The 14,306-nt window shown below is 39.9% G+C and overlaps 1 protein-coding gene across 5 annotated transcripts in view; it reads right to left on the minus strand.

Annotated features, from left to right (window-relative positions):
- Nucleotides 1–8,277: 8,277 nt before the first annotated feature.
- The window catches only part of epha7 (eph receptor A7), an 85,323-nt gene continuing 79,294 nt past the window's right edge, over nt 8,278–14,306 (minus strand). For all 5 annotated transcript variants that reach the window (XM_068708554.1, XM_068708553.1, XM_068708552.1 and 2 more), the window contains exons 15-17: nt 12,989–13,182; nt 12,202–12,357; nt 8,278–10,206 (exon numbers count right to left, since the gene is read on the minus strand). In XM_068708554.1, coding sequence (XP_068564655.1) covers nt 10,092–10,206; nt 12,202–12,357; nt 12,989–13,182 — 465 coding nt within the window. In that variant the 3' untranslated portion in view covers nt 8,278–10,091. The remainder of the gene's footprint in view (nt 10,207–12,201; nt 12,358–12,988; nt 13,183–14,306) is intronic.

Below are 14,306 nucleotides of genomic sequence, written 5' to 3' on the forward strand. Positions count from 1 at the left end.
AGCCGCCGGCCTGCCAATCGCTTCCCAAGATTCCATGGCAGCAGCGGTGGGGGGGGGGGGTCACTTCCGTCGCTTTAATGTGACGCCTCACTCCAAAGAGAGCGAGCCAGAACTCGAGATTGATGCCGTCAAGGTCTCCACCCTAGCGTTGTTACCTAAACCTAAAGTTGTTTTGTATCAAATGAACAAGACTACAAGTTATTTCGGTTAAGATAAGTACGTTAGTTACATAACATCCGTACGTTACGTACATAAGTTAGGTGACAAAAGTATGGTAAAATAAGTCAAAGTTGACTTTTGGTTTCACACCCGATAGAATGTCCTGGGGGAAATTCCTGTGTTTTGATCAACCCATCCATCCAACCAGTCCTCATCAATTGGCAAACTTTGTCGCTCTTCAAACTATGTCACCTTTGCTCTCGCTATGATTACCACATCCACTTCAGGTCACCATCATCCTCTTGTATTCGTTGATCAAACGTGAATAGATGTTAACAGCCTTCTGAACCTACCAGTAGGTGTGGTCGGACTCTTCTAACCCATGTCTATGAGGCTGATAACACCCATTCAATCGGCCGGTAACATTCAAAGCCAGAGTCAAAGCATAAATTGTAATTGTCAATGGCAGGACTTGCACCAATGATAAATATGTTTGTATGGCCTCATACAAAAATTATCTTTCTCAATCATAACTTCTGACCCACCAAATGTGTGTGGAGTCTCTATTTACTCTTTTCTTTTCACTTTGCTGTGTTTCAGGGCACTCCCTGGTTTCTGAACCGCAATGGACAAATCACACCCTTTATGCCTTTAATATCAGCCTACATGTTGGGCTGATTCGTCAGTCAGGCTTCATCAAGTGCTCAGAAGTTATTGGTGAGTTGTTAAATTCATATTAGAAAAAAATTGTAAATCTAATTTTTAGGAATGGTGCATCTCTGGTAGCCAGGCCATACCATACTGTACTACCAAATATACTGTATGATGGCTGCCTAAAAAAAGGATATGTTTTTGTACCTGTTGTAATATTTAATATTTAAGTAAAACCCATTATTAGTGGATTAGTAAATCAATAATGATTAGAAAATGTTGGTTAACAGATGGAAGATCATTTCATATCAATGTAAATTGTACAGCAAAGGGTTTTCTCACCAAATCCAAATGTAGTCATACTGACATTGAGGTAACATGACTCTTTAGGTTGCATGTCCTGACATGCTCAACCTGAGGCAATAAAGGGAAGGACCACCACTTTCAAGCAGTACAAGTCTAGAGAAGATACATTTCTGTCATGATTAATTCCTGACACTGGAGAGATAAAATCAATACAGAACCCTCTTTGTTTTGTACTCGCTCTGCTTATCGCTAAAAAAATCTATGATCAACATAGCTTTGTGTAGCTTTCTCACTACAGCATGCCAATATTTGCAGGTGTTCAGACGTCAGAGATAACATTTAACACACATGGCCTTGGATGAATAGTAGGCTTTTGTCTGTGATGATGGGCTCAGACAAGTTCTCTAAAAATGCTTTTAACACAATTAAGTCAACCATCTCATGTGGAATGCATTACAATGTGAATGTAGCAAATAAAATTAATTGAGTGTGTTTCCATTCAGCTGTTTTTATGCGCTTGATAAATTTGCAAAATCGGAGAGTTTGAAGTTAAAGTATAGCTGAATATGTGAATATATGTGAATGAAAGCAAAATGCAACACGGTGCAATGGAAAGAGACCCAGACAATCATGATGTACATGAATATATGACTTCAGTGTCACTGGTGGCAGATGGAAACGTCATAATTGCAAAAATGCAAACATGAAATAAACATATCTCCATCACGCTATTAACATGTTTTTTAATTGTGTGAGGTTTTACTGGAGCTTTATACATTTTTCGCGCAGCCTTCATCTGGAATGGTTCAATGGCACCACCAACTGTTTCTGTCGATGAAACTTGACTGTACACACAGAGTTGAGTAAATACCGTCCATTATAGCTGCTCTGGAGATTTTGAGAACATGACATGATCCTCAGCAAAAGGAGTCGTTGCTTACACTTTTACCAAAGATATAGTCCTTTTAAAAAGTGTTGGCAGTCTGTCTCGGTTGATTTTCCAGATTCAGGGTTCCTGTTACACTGGATAGAGATGATGCTGTCCACTATTTTCATTAAATGTCATTGGAAATGTGGATGAACCAACCCTTTAAGTTCTGTCTAGGTGTCTGATATCTAGTGCTGTGGGTTTTTGGTCGTTTCTTGCAAAAATGACAAAATAAGTTGTGATGTTTCATCAGTTTAATTTCCAACAGCGTAACGGTGTGTATGAGCAGCAGTTTACTTCCTAAACAGACACAGTGCTTAAGTGCTCAACTCTCGTCAAATAATTTAGTTGTATTTTAAAGCAAAACAAATCATTATGAATTGAAAGGTTTTGTCAACATTTACTAATTGTGGCACTTTCACCCTTTTAAATAAATGATTTGCCGTACATGATGTCAAATGTTTTAATGTCTTTTTACACACAGACCCCAGCGCACGATGAAAGTATAACTTTAACAATAAAAAAGAAGGAACAGAGTAAAGTGAGTCATTTTTGGTCACAGATTAAGAGTAGGTTACCTTTTTACGATAAGGATCCAGTTTTAGATTTTAAAGCCAGACCCTAAGACAAATCACCAGAGCGCTACTAGACTTTCAGACAGCAATGCTTCTGCAGATGATCTATTAAGCAGGAGAAGACTGTGCAGTTTAAGCTAATGGAAAGCGAGGCGTAGCCACAGAGAAATACATGGATGGAAGCCAGGTTCATGTGTAATCCAAACTCACTGAGAGAGTGGAGCAAAATTGGAGACGGCATGTTGAGCCACTTCTGGACCTACTAAAATAAATACTAAAACTGCTGAAAGACATGATCAGAAGAGATCTATTCAAGCTCCTTCAAAGAACTGGAATTTCTGGAAGATTAAAGAACAAAACAGGACAGTTTGGAGGACTGTTTGGACAGCCTTATCGTGCATGCATGTGCAAACAAGCTTGTGAGCATGTCCAAACCTCCATGGCAGCTGCAGGGAGAAGATAAATAACAGAAAATATGTGTTGAATAGATTTCCTTCCTCATGCAACATTTGTAGAGCACATGTTTTGAGGACTTTAACTCCTGCATTGTTTACACATTTGATGGAGTGCAGTTCTTCTTCCCTGCCTTTGTTGGCGCAATGTTGTTGTTGTTGTTTTTTTGCACGTTATCGCTGCCAACTGTCAACCAGTGGAATAATGTGAAACCAGCCGGAGGAAGAGTCATTGCATGGCCAACATGTGCCATCCTCTTGCATGTTACAAAATGGTAATCCATTGATGAAAACATTTCTTCATATTCCTACCAGTGGTCAAAAACTACTCAATGTAACTTTAACAAGATAATAGTTTGGGTTGAATAAGTATGCGTGTTACGTAACTTAAGTCCCGTACGTGAATTAAGTAGATTATGAAGGGGAGCTCTTATTTTGAAAACATTTGTGAGATGGGTGTGTAGGGAACCCTTCCCAGCATGCACCTTGGCAACAGACTCATGGACAGTATCCCCTATGTTATTTGTTGGGTTTCACATTGTGCTCCAAAATGTTTTCAAGTGATGGTGTGTATGTAATAAGTGAAGTTTTTCCTAATAGTCATTAATTTACTTGTTGTGTTGATTTGAAGCTACGTGTTACAAATACATCTGACCTCTGCCAGGGTTCTTCATAATTGGAAACTCTTGCGATACAAAATGTCCGACCTTACAAATGTCAATAAAACAAGGATACCTTTTCTTATAGAGTACATTTAACTGTATGGACAATTTCTGAAGTGAAGTTATCATTGTATTTGCGGTCTAGCAAGAACATTTCATAAATAGGCTTTTCACACTGCATATTTTAAGCTATCCTTAGTCCTGGGCTGAGAGTTAACCCTGGACTAACTTAGCCCCTTAACCCACACACATTGCTAACCCAGGGTTAACCTAAGCTCAGGGCTATACCATTCACACTGCACTTCTAATAGTCGTGGGTTAAATGTCCGTAAACACGTGACTACTTTATACCTTCCAGCATATCAAACAATTTCTCTGCTACTTTAGCCCTGTTTCATTCTGTCACTTTTTAGCCTTGTGTTTAGGCTATTTTCAAGGGATCACTCCACAAACTCAGTGCTTACCCACTTCAGAATGTGTCAGTGTGAAAGTTGTCTCAGCCCGGGGCCAACAGCTCCCTTAGCCTGAGGCTAAGCGCAGCGTGAAAAGCCTAAAATTGTAGCATTCAAACGAATAATATCAATTGCCATGTGTTCTCTTTCCATTGATAACAAAACATATATTGTTGAGTTTGGTTAAATGAGTTCACGTCGTGTGCAGTTCACTTTAAAAAGCCTCAACAAATTAAGACCAAGCTGAAGTTTTAAATATTTGGGTTAAGGGACAAAAACAGTAGATAGATTTTGAGCTGGCTTTAAAAAAAATCCTCAACAATGAAATCAATCTGACTATGTATAGCATGTTTTCTTAATAATGGCTTAGAACAGATGTATAATAAAGTCATTGGTCACATGGCATCTTTAGACTGTAAATGCCGCTTCATTAGAAAATGGTACCATCAAATTCTGTGGCATCAGACCAGACATCCTCACTAACTCCTCGGATTCAAAATGTATTACAAAAAAAAAGATGTATGACCAATATATGATCAAAACTCATATGGATGTCTGATCTCAACAATATTAACCTAAGCAAATAGCTGATACACAACATTTGGTATAAAATGAGTAATGATTAAAAAAAACACAGCAAAGGACACCCAAAACTTCTATAGAGATTGTATTATATTTCCAAAAATATATGTACAGTCTATTACAAAGGTTACAAAGCAAAAAGAATTGTCTATGTAACATGAAATTGTCTAATTAAATGATCTTACAGTTCTGCTGTTGGGGAAAATACTTTTGACCAGTGGATATTCTCAATACTTTCATCACAAAAAAATAAATAATAAATTGACAATTTGTATTACTGTACAACAAACTAAAAACTCAAAAATCAGAAACAAAGTCAAAGTAAAGATGGAAATCCTATCAGCTGTCTTTGGTCCTAAATGGAAAAAAAAAATTATGTACAACTGAAATCTTGGTGGTTGACAATAATTCATCTGCAAGATAGAAAAATATAGTGCATTTTCAATGTATTCAGAGCTCTCTACTGAGTAATATGTGTAAAAAACAATATAAATAAAATGTACAAGTTTTACAATTAGTACATATACAAAGATCCCCTCAAATCTCGTCTCTCTCTGACACAATCAACAGTGCTGCACTCTTTGGAATTATCCACCGCCTCGACCAAAGCGGTGAAACTAATTTCCAACTGCTGAACCACAAGATTTGAAAAATAACTTCATACTCTATCTGCTATTCCTGATTCCAACCAACCCCTCTACATCCTGTAACATTTTTTTTTGTAATTTTTTACATTTTGTATTCTTTTTTGTGTTTTTTTTGCTGAAATAGAGCCACAACAAAACTTTTCTCGTCCAGAGTTGAGCGACCTGAAGTTTAAAAATGCGGATGAAAGAAGCTGAAACAGACAATAAAGTGACTTCTGGCGGTGAAGGTTACAGGTGAGTGGGACGTCGAATCGATTGCATCCCGGCCTTAATCTCAATTTGGCTCAAGTTTCCCCAGCACAGGAAAAAAAAATTAAGACAGAGGCATTCTACCCTGGGGTGTAAAAAGGGCCTCCAGGGGCCCGGTTTTAAAATCAGAGTGGAGTGTGTGTGTGTGTGTGTGTGTGTGTGGGGTGAGAGAGAGAGAGAGAGAGTGCCGCCTGTGAACCGGGGAGTTTTGTGCTGACTGAATGACTTCATACCGGTATTCAATTCAAAGGTCTGGCCAAGGCCCAATTGCTGAGCTCTGCTGTATGGATAAAGGGAGGGTGTGTGTGACACAGAGGAGGGGGGTGTGGTGTGGTGTGGGGGGGCTCAGAGCCGGTCAGGGCTAATTCCTGGTGTCTCCTGACAAAGGTGAGTGGAAATGGATCTAACTATACATCCACACTAAGCTGGATCATTCTGAAGAAAAAAAAGTTACATGCGAAGAAATCCACACATAAATGTACGTTCACTTCTTAAAGGCAGTGAAAGTGAAGGTGGGAAAAGGTTTTATAGTCATCAAAAATGCTTCAGAAGGGAGAAAAAGCAATTGGCAGACACTGCATTCTGATGGAACCTTTTACCATCATCCAAAACTCTAAACCCTAAACCCCTGACCTGAAGAGATTAAGATGTCTGTCCTCACCAAGCAGCAGCACAACAGGAAAACGGGACATTTTGTCTCCTTTCGGTCAGTGAAACTCCAATCACAGCCAGCATCTGGTTCAACAGTGGCACAGGCAGAGCCCGGTTAAACCTCCTGGTTTTCATACAGCCAAACTCAACAGTTGGTAGTCATCATTCACTTTTTTGTTCCCTTTCTCTGTTGTCGGACAATGGATCAAGTACGTTTATTGCAGCTCATTTTGTAGTCCTTTACGCTAGCTAATTGGATATCTGCGGATTTCGGAAAAAGTTAGCTGGACAAAACACGGCATTTGAAGATAAGGGTTAAAAAAAAATTGATGTGATGATCAATTTTTTTTACTGTTTTATAGATCAATGGTTAACTGTGAGAATAATTGGCATCATGGGTATCTGATGATAAACTTCTCCTTAGGTGCAGCCTAAAACCATTTTTTATTTTACGATCGCAAATATTTCAACTAAAATAAACATGATTAATGAAAACCCCCTCTATTGTGTGATCATCTACATCTGACATTTAAAATCAGAGCTCATAGAGAGGGTTATTACAGACCCTTTTACAGTCGGTAAACGATGTGCACACGCAGTTTGGCAACAGATGTGTGGAATAGCGCAACAGCTCATCAGGCTATGCAAGAGCATTAACTGCCAAAGATCGCAAACGCAACCTCAACAAATTAAACATACGTTTTAAAATGGCCGCTACACACATGGGCAGTTTTGAGGTCCAGTGGCAGAAAACGCTTTCTTTTGGTTTAACGAGTGACCGTGTTAACTTTTCAGCCGGATGGTGGTTGCTTGGTAGTGATGCCCGCTGTTAAAAACACAAACGGAACCGGTAAAAACCTTCAATCAATTTTAAATGCATACTCATCTCTGATTATTATCTACACCAACCATTTGCGTAAGTTGCCACGAGCAACCACGGACACATTCGGCTGAAAGTCACCAGTTATAACGCGGTCACTTGTAAAAACCGAAACAACCGTTGCACTGCAAACGGTCGGGATGCTGTCAGGATTCTGTCGAAGTCCGCTGTTGGAATATCGCTTCTGACAACCGAAACATGCAACAACCGGACATTTTGATGCTGGTAACTGTTTTAATTCAATGTTTAAAGCTTGCTAACTCGTCTGGATGAGCGAGCATATTTCTGTTGACGTTGGCTGTAAGAGGGTCTACACTTTCCGCATCCGGTCGATGAGGTCTGAGCGGGCCATTGCCATCAAGCCAAAGAAGTATGACAGTATGTTTTGACAAATGTATGTAAACATACAGTCTTTGCCGTTGTGCAAGTCTGATGTCCACATCTGTTTTAAGATTCTAGTAACCTCTTTATAGGAGACAAACCTTACTCAACAGTGCCTAGGCAGGCTTACATCAATCTTTCAAGTGTTTTCAAAGGTACCTGGCTTAATGTGGATGCAGTTTTAGAGATGACCGGGAGAATCAAGAAAGCTAGTAATGGTTGAACTTCAGTGAGGGATAATGCTTTTTCTATGCATTCGAGATGAAAACAGTTGAAAGAAATGACTGAATACACAGATGTATCTCAGGTTACAGCAGCAGAAGACATGGTTGTAATGTTTTTTTCTCCATCAACACCACTCCTGTTTACGTGACAGCCGAATAAATGCATTTCCTCACGAAAGAATACTGCACTGAAAACACACTCAACATGGGAACGTTCTTTTTTTTTTTTTTTTTTTTCTTCTTCCTTTTCATTTGAAGTGGAGACAGATGGCACAGAATAGGTTGATTGGCTTTCAGCACATCTTCAGCAAAGCCCCCCCCCCGTCTCTGTTCTCCGTACAAAAGACGTATGGGAGAAAAGAGGAGCAATCTTAAGAGACACTTTAATGCATGTTCCGTCACATCTACTACGCCTGTGAGGGGTGAGTGGCGGAGACGCAGGAATAAATAAGGGAGCCACCATGGCATGGTTGGGGGGGGGGGGGGGGGGGGGGGTTAACGGCTCGATCCGCGTCCGACTGGAGCTCCGTCGTTTGGTCCTGATTTCCAGACCCGGAACCCTGAAGTGGCTCTTTTGATTTCTGGACAACGGCGTAGGTGTCGGAAGATGATGTCAGCATGGCTAAGTGGCACCTTTCTAGAGTTTCGAACGGGGGCCTCTTTCATCTCTCCAGCCACCCAATTCAACATTTCCATGCCGCGTTTGATTTCCACCAAACGTTTTAGCGTATCGTAGCGGCCAAATACGACATGATTATTTCTTTTGATGACTTGGCACGGCCGATTTCCCGAGCACTTTTTTTCAAACCGTTTTCAGGTCGAAGAGGTACATTCCTTTCGTTTCCCGACGGTGACAGAATCTTTTTCCAAAGGGTTTGTCTCAGCACAGCAAACACATGCGATAAAACCTAGCACCTTTTTAAAAAAAAAAAGAAGAAATTTTCAGGCGAGGACCATTTCTACCTGGTAATTATTGCTCTGTTTAGTTCGTCTCTTCACTGACCGTGTCGCTCGTGGCATTAAACCGTGTCCGTGCGCTCGATTTCACCAGTTCAAGTTCCAGATAAAAAGACATCAACACTACAAGAAAATAATGAAAATAGGGAGCTTGTCCACCCTTTAAATGAATGCAGAAAGCATTGCCAGTGAAGTGCCTAAAATAGCGGCAATACTTAATCTAATGCATTTTTTTAAGGCAGTATTACGTCTACAACTTTCTTGGATCCACCCTTTTAAAAATTGTACTTGCAGTTCGACAATGCACCCAAAAGAACACTGTGTGCAACATGATGGCAAAACATTTGTGGTGGCTTCAATTTCAAACAAATCTCTCAACAGTGTTGCAAGAGCCTACTCAATAACCATGTAACTGTTCTGCGTTTCCTGTAGTGAACACTAAGACAAAGGATATTGCTACTCTGATATAAAAGTCTTTTGATTTAGAAGAACAATTTGCCTCCTCAGTGTTGCACTCTTCAGGAAATTCCTTAATAAAAAAAAAAATGGTTGAAACCAATGTCGAAAACCCCCCCCACTCCCGTAAGCTGCAAACAAGCACGAGAGGTTACCGTTTTCACTTCAACAGCACATGAAGGGAAACACGAGTCACTGCAAACAGTTCAAACAGTCCAGCATGTGTCAGCAGCACAAAAAGTACCTGTGCCTAAAAAGTTCCCTCTGCGTTTGGATAAAAGAGAGTTTACCCTGTTGTCAAGTCCAAATAGAAGAGAGAGAGAAAAAAAGAAAAAGAAAAAAAAGCCTGCTGCGTGGGCAACATGTCACTGTAGCAGACAGATGCAAAATAAACAAATTAGAAAGAGAAATAAGTAAAAGCACCGCAAGTAGACACATTGTTTTTTTTTGTTCTTTTTAAAGGTAATCCATAGCCATGGTGTGCACTTAAGTCATTTATTAAATTAAAGAAACGGAAGCGTCAAACTCCTTTCCAATGCGCCATTTGATATATGGTTGAGTTCATAAGCGCTTCTAAAAAAATTAAAAAGTGAATAGAAAGTCATCTCGTCCAGGTAGTTTCTTTTTTTTGTTGCAGTTTTTCCCCCCACCCTTTTCCTCTCTTTAGCGCCCTTTTGAAGAGGCGGACCGCAATCCTTCACTGAGGAACAAAGGAATGATTTCACTCCAGACACAGCCGGAAGAGTCAGACATAACAGATGTCCGTTTACTTTGACGATTATCCCGCTTACGTCCCAGGCACTGCTCCAGATAAGTTCTGTTTTTTAGTTGTTGTTTTTTTGTTTCTCGCCCAGTCCGATGCCGCCCCGGCGTTGTTCGTCACACCTGGACACCCGTGCCGTGGAGGTGCAGCATCTGGGCTCTCATAGTCTGTATGCTGCTCATGATCTTTTTCTGATGGCCCACCAGCGTGATCCCCAAGCTCATCACGTCCCTGGGAAGACAAGACAACACATCAATCAATGCACTGGACCACAGTAAGGGGCCAAACAAGTGCCATTTACAGCCTCAGCTTTGTCATTATTGTGAGTAAAAGGTACATAAAAAATAAAAATAAAAACATAAAGGCAGCTAAAACGCAGCAGGCTTGTTTATGTATCTCAATGCCACATTTTTAACATCGATATCAAGGTTGATGTTGCAAAAAAAGAAAAAAAAGTATGATCTGAAGTTTTGTTTTATCTTGGGAAGTATGTTCGGAAGTTCATTTGAACCCTTGAGCATTTTACGGGAATATGGAGACGAATGTTGACGTCTGATGGTCAATGGGAGTTCTGAGTAACAACTCAAGGGCAAGCCACAGTCTGGGCCGACGCTCATATTCAGCCGCTGTCAACTAGTAAGAATGCAATAAAAAAGACAAAGAGTTCACACAAGTTCATGAGGCTTAAGATGAGGACACACAACATGGGAATGCTTGACAAGGAACTGTGAAACACCCTAAATAATGCATTGTTTCACTTGTTATAAAGTTCTTAAATCCCACACAGGACATGAACATTGGTGTTCCAGCTGACCACAGAGCATCAAACTTGCTTTACACTGTGAGATGTTGGATCATTCATTAAGCTAAACTTACATGCACGTGTGCACAGAGGCTCTTAACTAACTGTAGTTACGTATTGGCGTACTACGTAATGGCTGAAAAAAATATCTGTTTATATCTCTCTTTTACATTTTCTCCAACATAACATAACTTTCTGATTGATCATACCAGCCTGATCATTCTGACAAACTCATTTGAATTTAGAGGGAACACCTCTCGCATTTGGCATGTTAGAGGGCCTTAATTGTGAAATTCCACAGAAGAATGTCCTGATATTGTCTGAGGAGGTGGTCTGCTATTATTTTGAAGTGAAATTGGTCTGTGGAAACCGGAAGTTTCTCAATGACACTCAGATTTAATTGATTGGTCTTTGGAAAATGTATTCTTGACTATTTATTCACACAATTGAAATTCAATTTTCCCAGAAATAGTTGTCAGGCAGTAGTTATTTTTCAATTATCAATTATGTTATTCATTATGTAATACTTATTATGTTTAATTCCTTTATTTGTGTATTTTTTTTATTTATTTACTAATGACAGGCTGACTGATTTACTGAATGAATTTAGAATTGCATGTAAAATCACGTTCACCAAATTGTCGCTTTTATTTTGTTATGCAAAGATTTATAGTACACCGTGTTACGGCAATCTTTAACAGAAACACTGTTCACTAATCAATTCCATTAACTTCTAATTAGCTGTTTTCCATCCATCTTAAATTTAGCCACAATAAACACAACTCAATTGTTTGTGTGGATTTTTGCCTTAAAAGCCAACCAGGATAGGGAGGAACTATGCCCTTTGAGCCCCTTGAAGGCTTTTAATGTGAAACATCTGTGCACGTGTTTCATTGAGCCTAACAATGAAAAAAACCTGCAAACTAGAAAAGATTGAAAAGACTCTCTCTGATATAAAGACAAACTGAGCAATAGAGCAGTGTGTATAAGATGCCTCTGTTGTTGAAGTGATGGATTTAGTGTTGTGGAAATGTACATTACATTGAATTTGTCAAGACGGATAAACATGGAGGTGTTGAGTTTGCAATGTTCCATTTATAGGCTGTCAGAGAGGCGTCTTCCTAAACAATGTATAGTATATACAGCGTTAAATCATGGAAGAAATAAAGGCCTGGTTATCTTTCAAGTTTGGGTAAAAAAAGGCCCAGGCCAATAATTGAATTTACAGAAACTCATGAACCTCATGGGGTGGCAGTATGACAAAACTCTGCTTGGAGGCAAAATGCAACAAAGTAGATTTGTTTCCTCATGTTGGGATGGAATGAAGGAAGTGAAGTATAGGTGAGATCACAGTCTTAAGTGTGGCTGGTATTAATGTTCTCTGCTGATGCTTAAACCGCGTGAGGGGCTTCACATCTACTTACTCGATTGACATCCTGGCCACAGATTCCAGGGAACTGTAGCCAGCCGCTGTGAAGTTGTCTCGGTATCGCTCCATCTTGATGGCTTCCAGCCACTCTCCCACTGAGCGGAAAGCGGTGAAGTCTGGCGTGCTCTGATCCAACAGTGGACTAATTGGTCTGCGGGATGAGCACAGAATGATGTTTATGTCTCGCGTGAAAAGGAAACGTTCTGCTGAAAACACAATCAGGCAGGAGACGAGACAAAGTGACGACAAAAGGCATCCAGCGGTGCAGCAAATTGCGAGAGGGGGAGGAAAAACTGATTGGAGGCTTCAATCAATAACAAATTCACAAAGACATGCAGCGTGTCAGCTTGCTTCAGAAAAATATTTTTGTCAATATCTTTCCAATCTGATTACATTCCCGACATACGGTCTCCATATAATGAAGCGCTTTTTAACCAGCTGTAACCTCTCGATCTCACCTCGGGAAAGTATGTTCTGACTGCAAATAGAATTCATCTGACAAACGTCAGAGTGAGGTCTGGAGTTCCCACTGCACTTTAAAAGTACCAAGAACTCATTACAGAGATTGATTTAAAAGCCCTGCTATTGACCATAAAGCCATGGAAGCTGCTTTGTGGTATCGATCCCCCAGGATTTATCTTTCATCTGTGAACTACAGAGGCTAAATCATCTGTTGGACACTTTGGATCATCCACTAATGCACTTAAGTAAAAGTTCAAACTCCTTATTGTATGAAGCCACATTTAAAAATGATTCATTTGGGGTTGTTTTTTCCCCCTTACCTTATACATGTTCCCACTGGGGTTTTCAATGTGTTAGGGTTGCGGATCATCTTGTCAAGGATGCCAACTATCTGATCGAATTTGGGACGTTCGGCTCTGTCTTTCTGCCAACAGTCCAGCATTAGCTGATGCAGGCCTGGTGGACAGTCCATTGGGGCTGGAAGACGGTAGCCTTCCTCTATTGCCTTTATGACCTGGGAAATCCAGAACAAAGGGAGTCATTAATATGCACTTAGTATCGTTCTAAACCTAACCCCAAGCCCTTTGGTATCGGCTTATACTATCACCATAACCCCCAGCCCTTTGGTATCAGCCTTTAGTAGCTCCCTAACCCCAAACCCTTAAGAATCCGCCTTTAGTTCCACCTTCATTAAACCCTTTATAATTAGCCTTTAATAGCACCAGAAGCGAGCAGTCACATATTCAGACATTCAGTCTTAAACAACAAAAGGTGTGGTGGGCGAGGGTTGGCAAAGATATATGATACTTAGCTTAGCTTAACTTTTGTATTCATTTTTACGTTCATGTAAATGGATAACTCGGCTGTTGGCTTGTGTTTTTGTGAGATCCAGCATGTTATAAGTCAATGGACTTTCATTTGATGTTAAAGGTTGTGAGATCTATTAAGACCGTGCACATTCCCAAAATCAGCCCTTTTCTCTCATTTACCGATCCTGAAAAGACAATGTATGCTTTTAGTTTGCCTTTGCTTGAGTATTGAAGCTCTCCTCTTGCTGGGCCCAGTCAAAAAACAATTCAGTTAGTGCAAAACACTGTAGTTAAGCTTTTACGCAACTCTTTAGGAGATATGATTCTATTAAACCTGTCTTTATTGGCTGACATTTTACTTATAACATTTAATGTTCCACAATGTCAAAGTTCCATCTTAAGTGTTAAGTTCCTTATATGCCATGTGAGTAAACAGAAGACTATATTTATACAGCTCCGTGAATAATAGAAACAATCTTTTGACAGTGCCTTTTAAACCTAATCTATTGTCACTCTGCATCATGCATGCAGTTTAGCACTGAGTTCATTAAAAGTCAATGACTGGAGAGCAGTAGATGCGGCGGGCACTTTGATTTGATTTGATTAGCTCCTCTTTATTTATTGTGCGGATAAGCAGCTGTGTACATTTTTGCATATTTTCATCAGCTATTTCAGTCAGACGAGAATGACTCACGGTGGAAAAAAAGGTGTCAAAACACTGAAACTGTTGGGAAAAATGCAAATAACGTTCCTCCCTGCAGCCCCTGAGAATGTTTGCTGACATCTTGACGAAGTGCGAAAAATTTCTGACATTGATGTCTGGCAAGCA

Source organism: Cebidichthys violaceus, unplaced genomic scaffold, assembly GCF_023349555.1.
Source record: "Cebidichthys violaceus isolate CVI_PGR_0920_01 unplaced genomic scaffold, fCebVio1.0.p SCAF_14, whole genome shotgun sequence".
Taxonomy (NCBI): Eukaryota; Metazoa; Chordata; class Actinopteri; order Perciformes; family Stichaeidae; genus Cebidichthys; species Cebidichthys violaceus.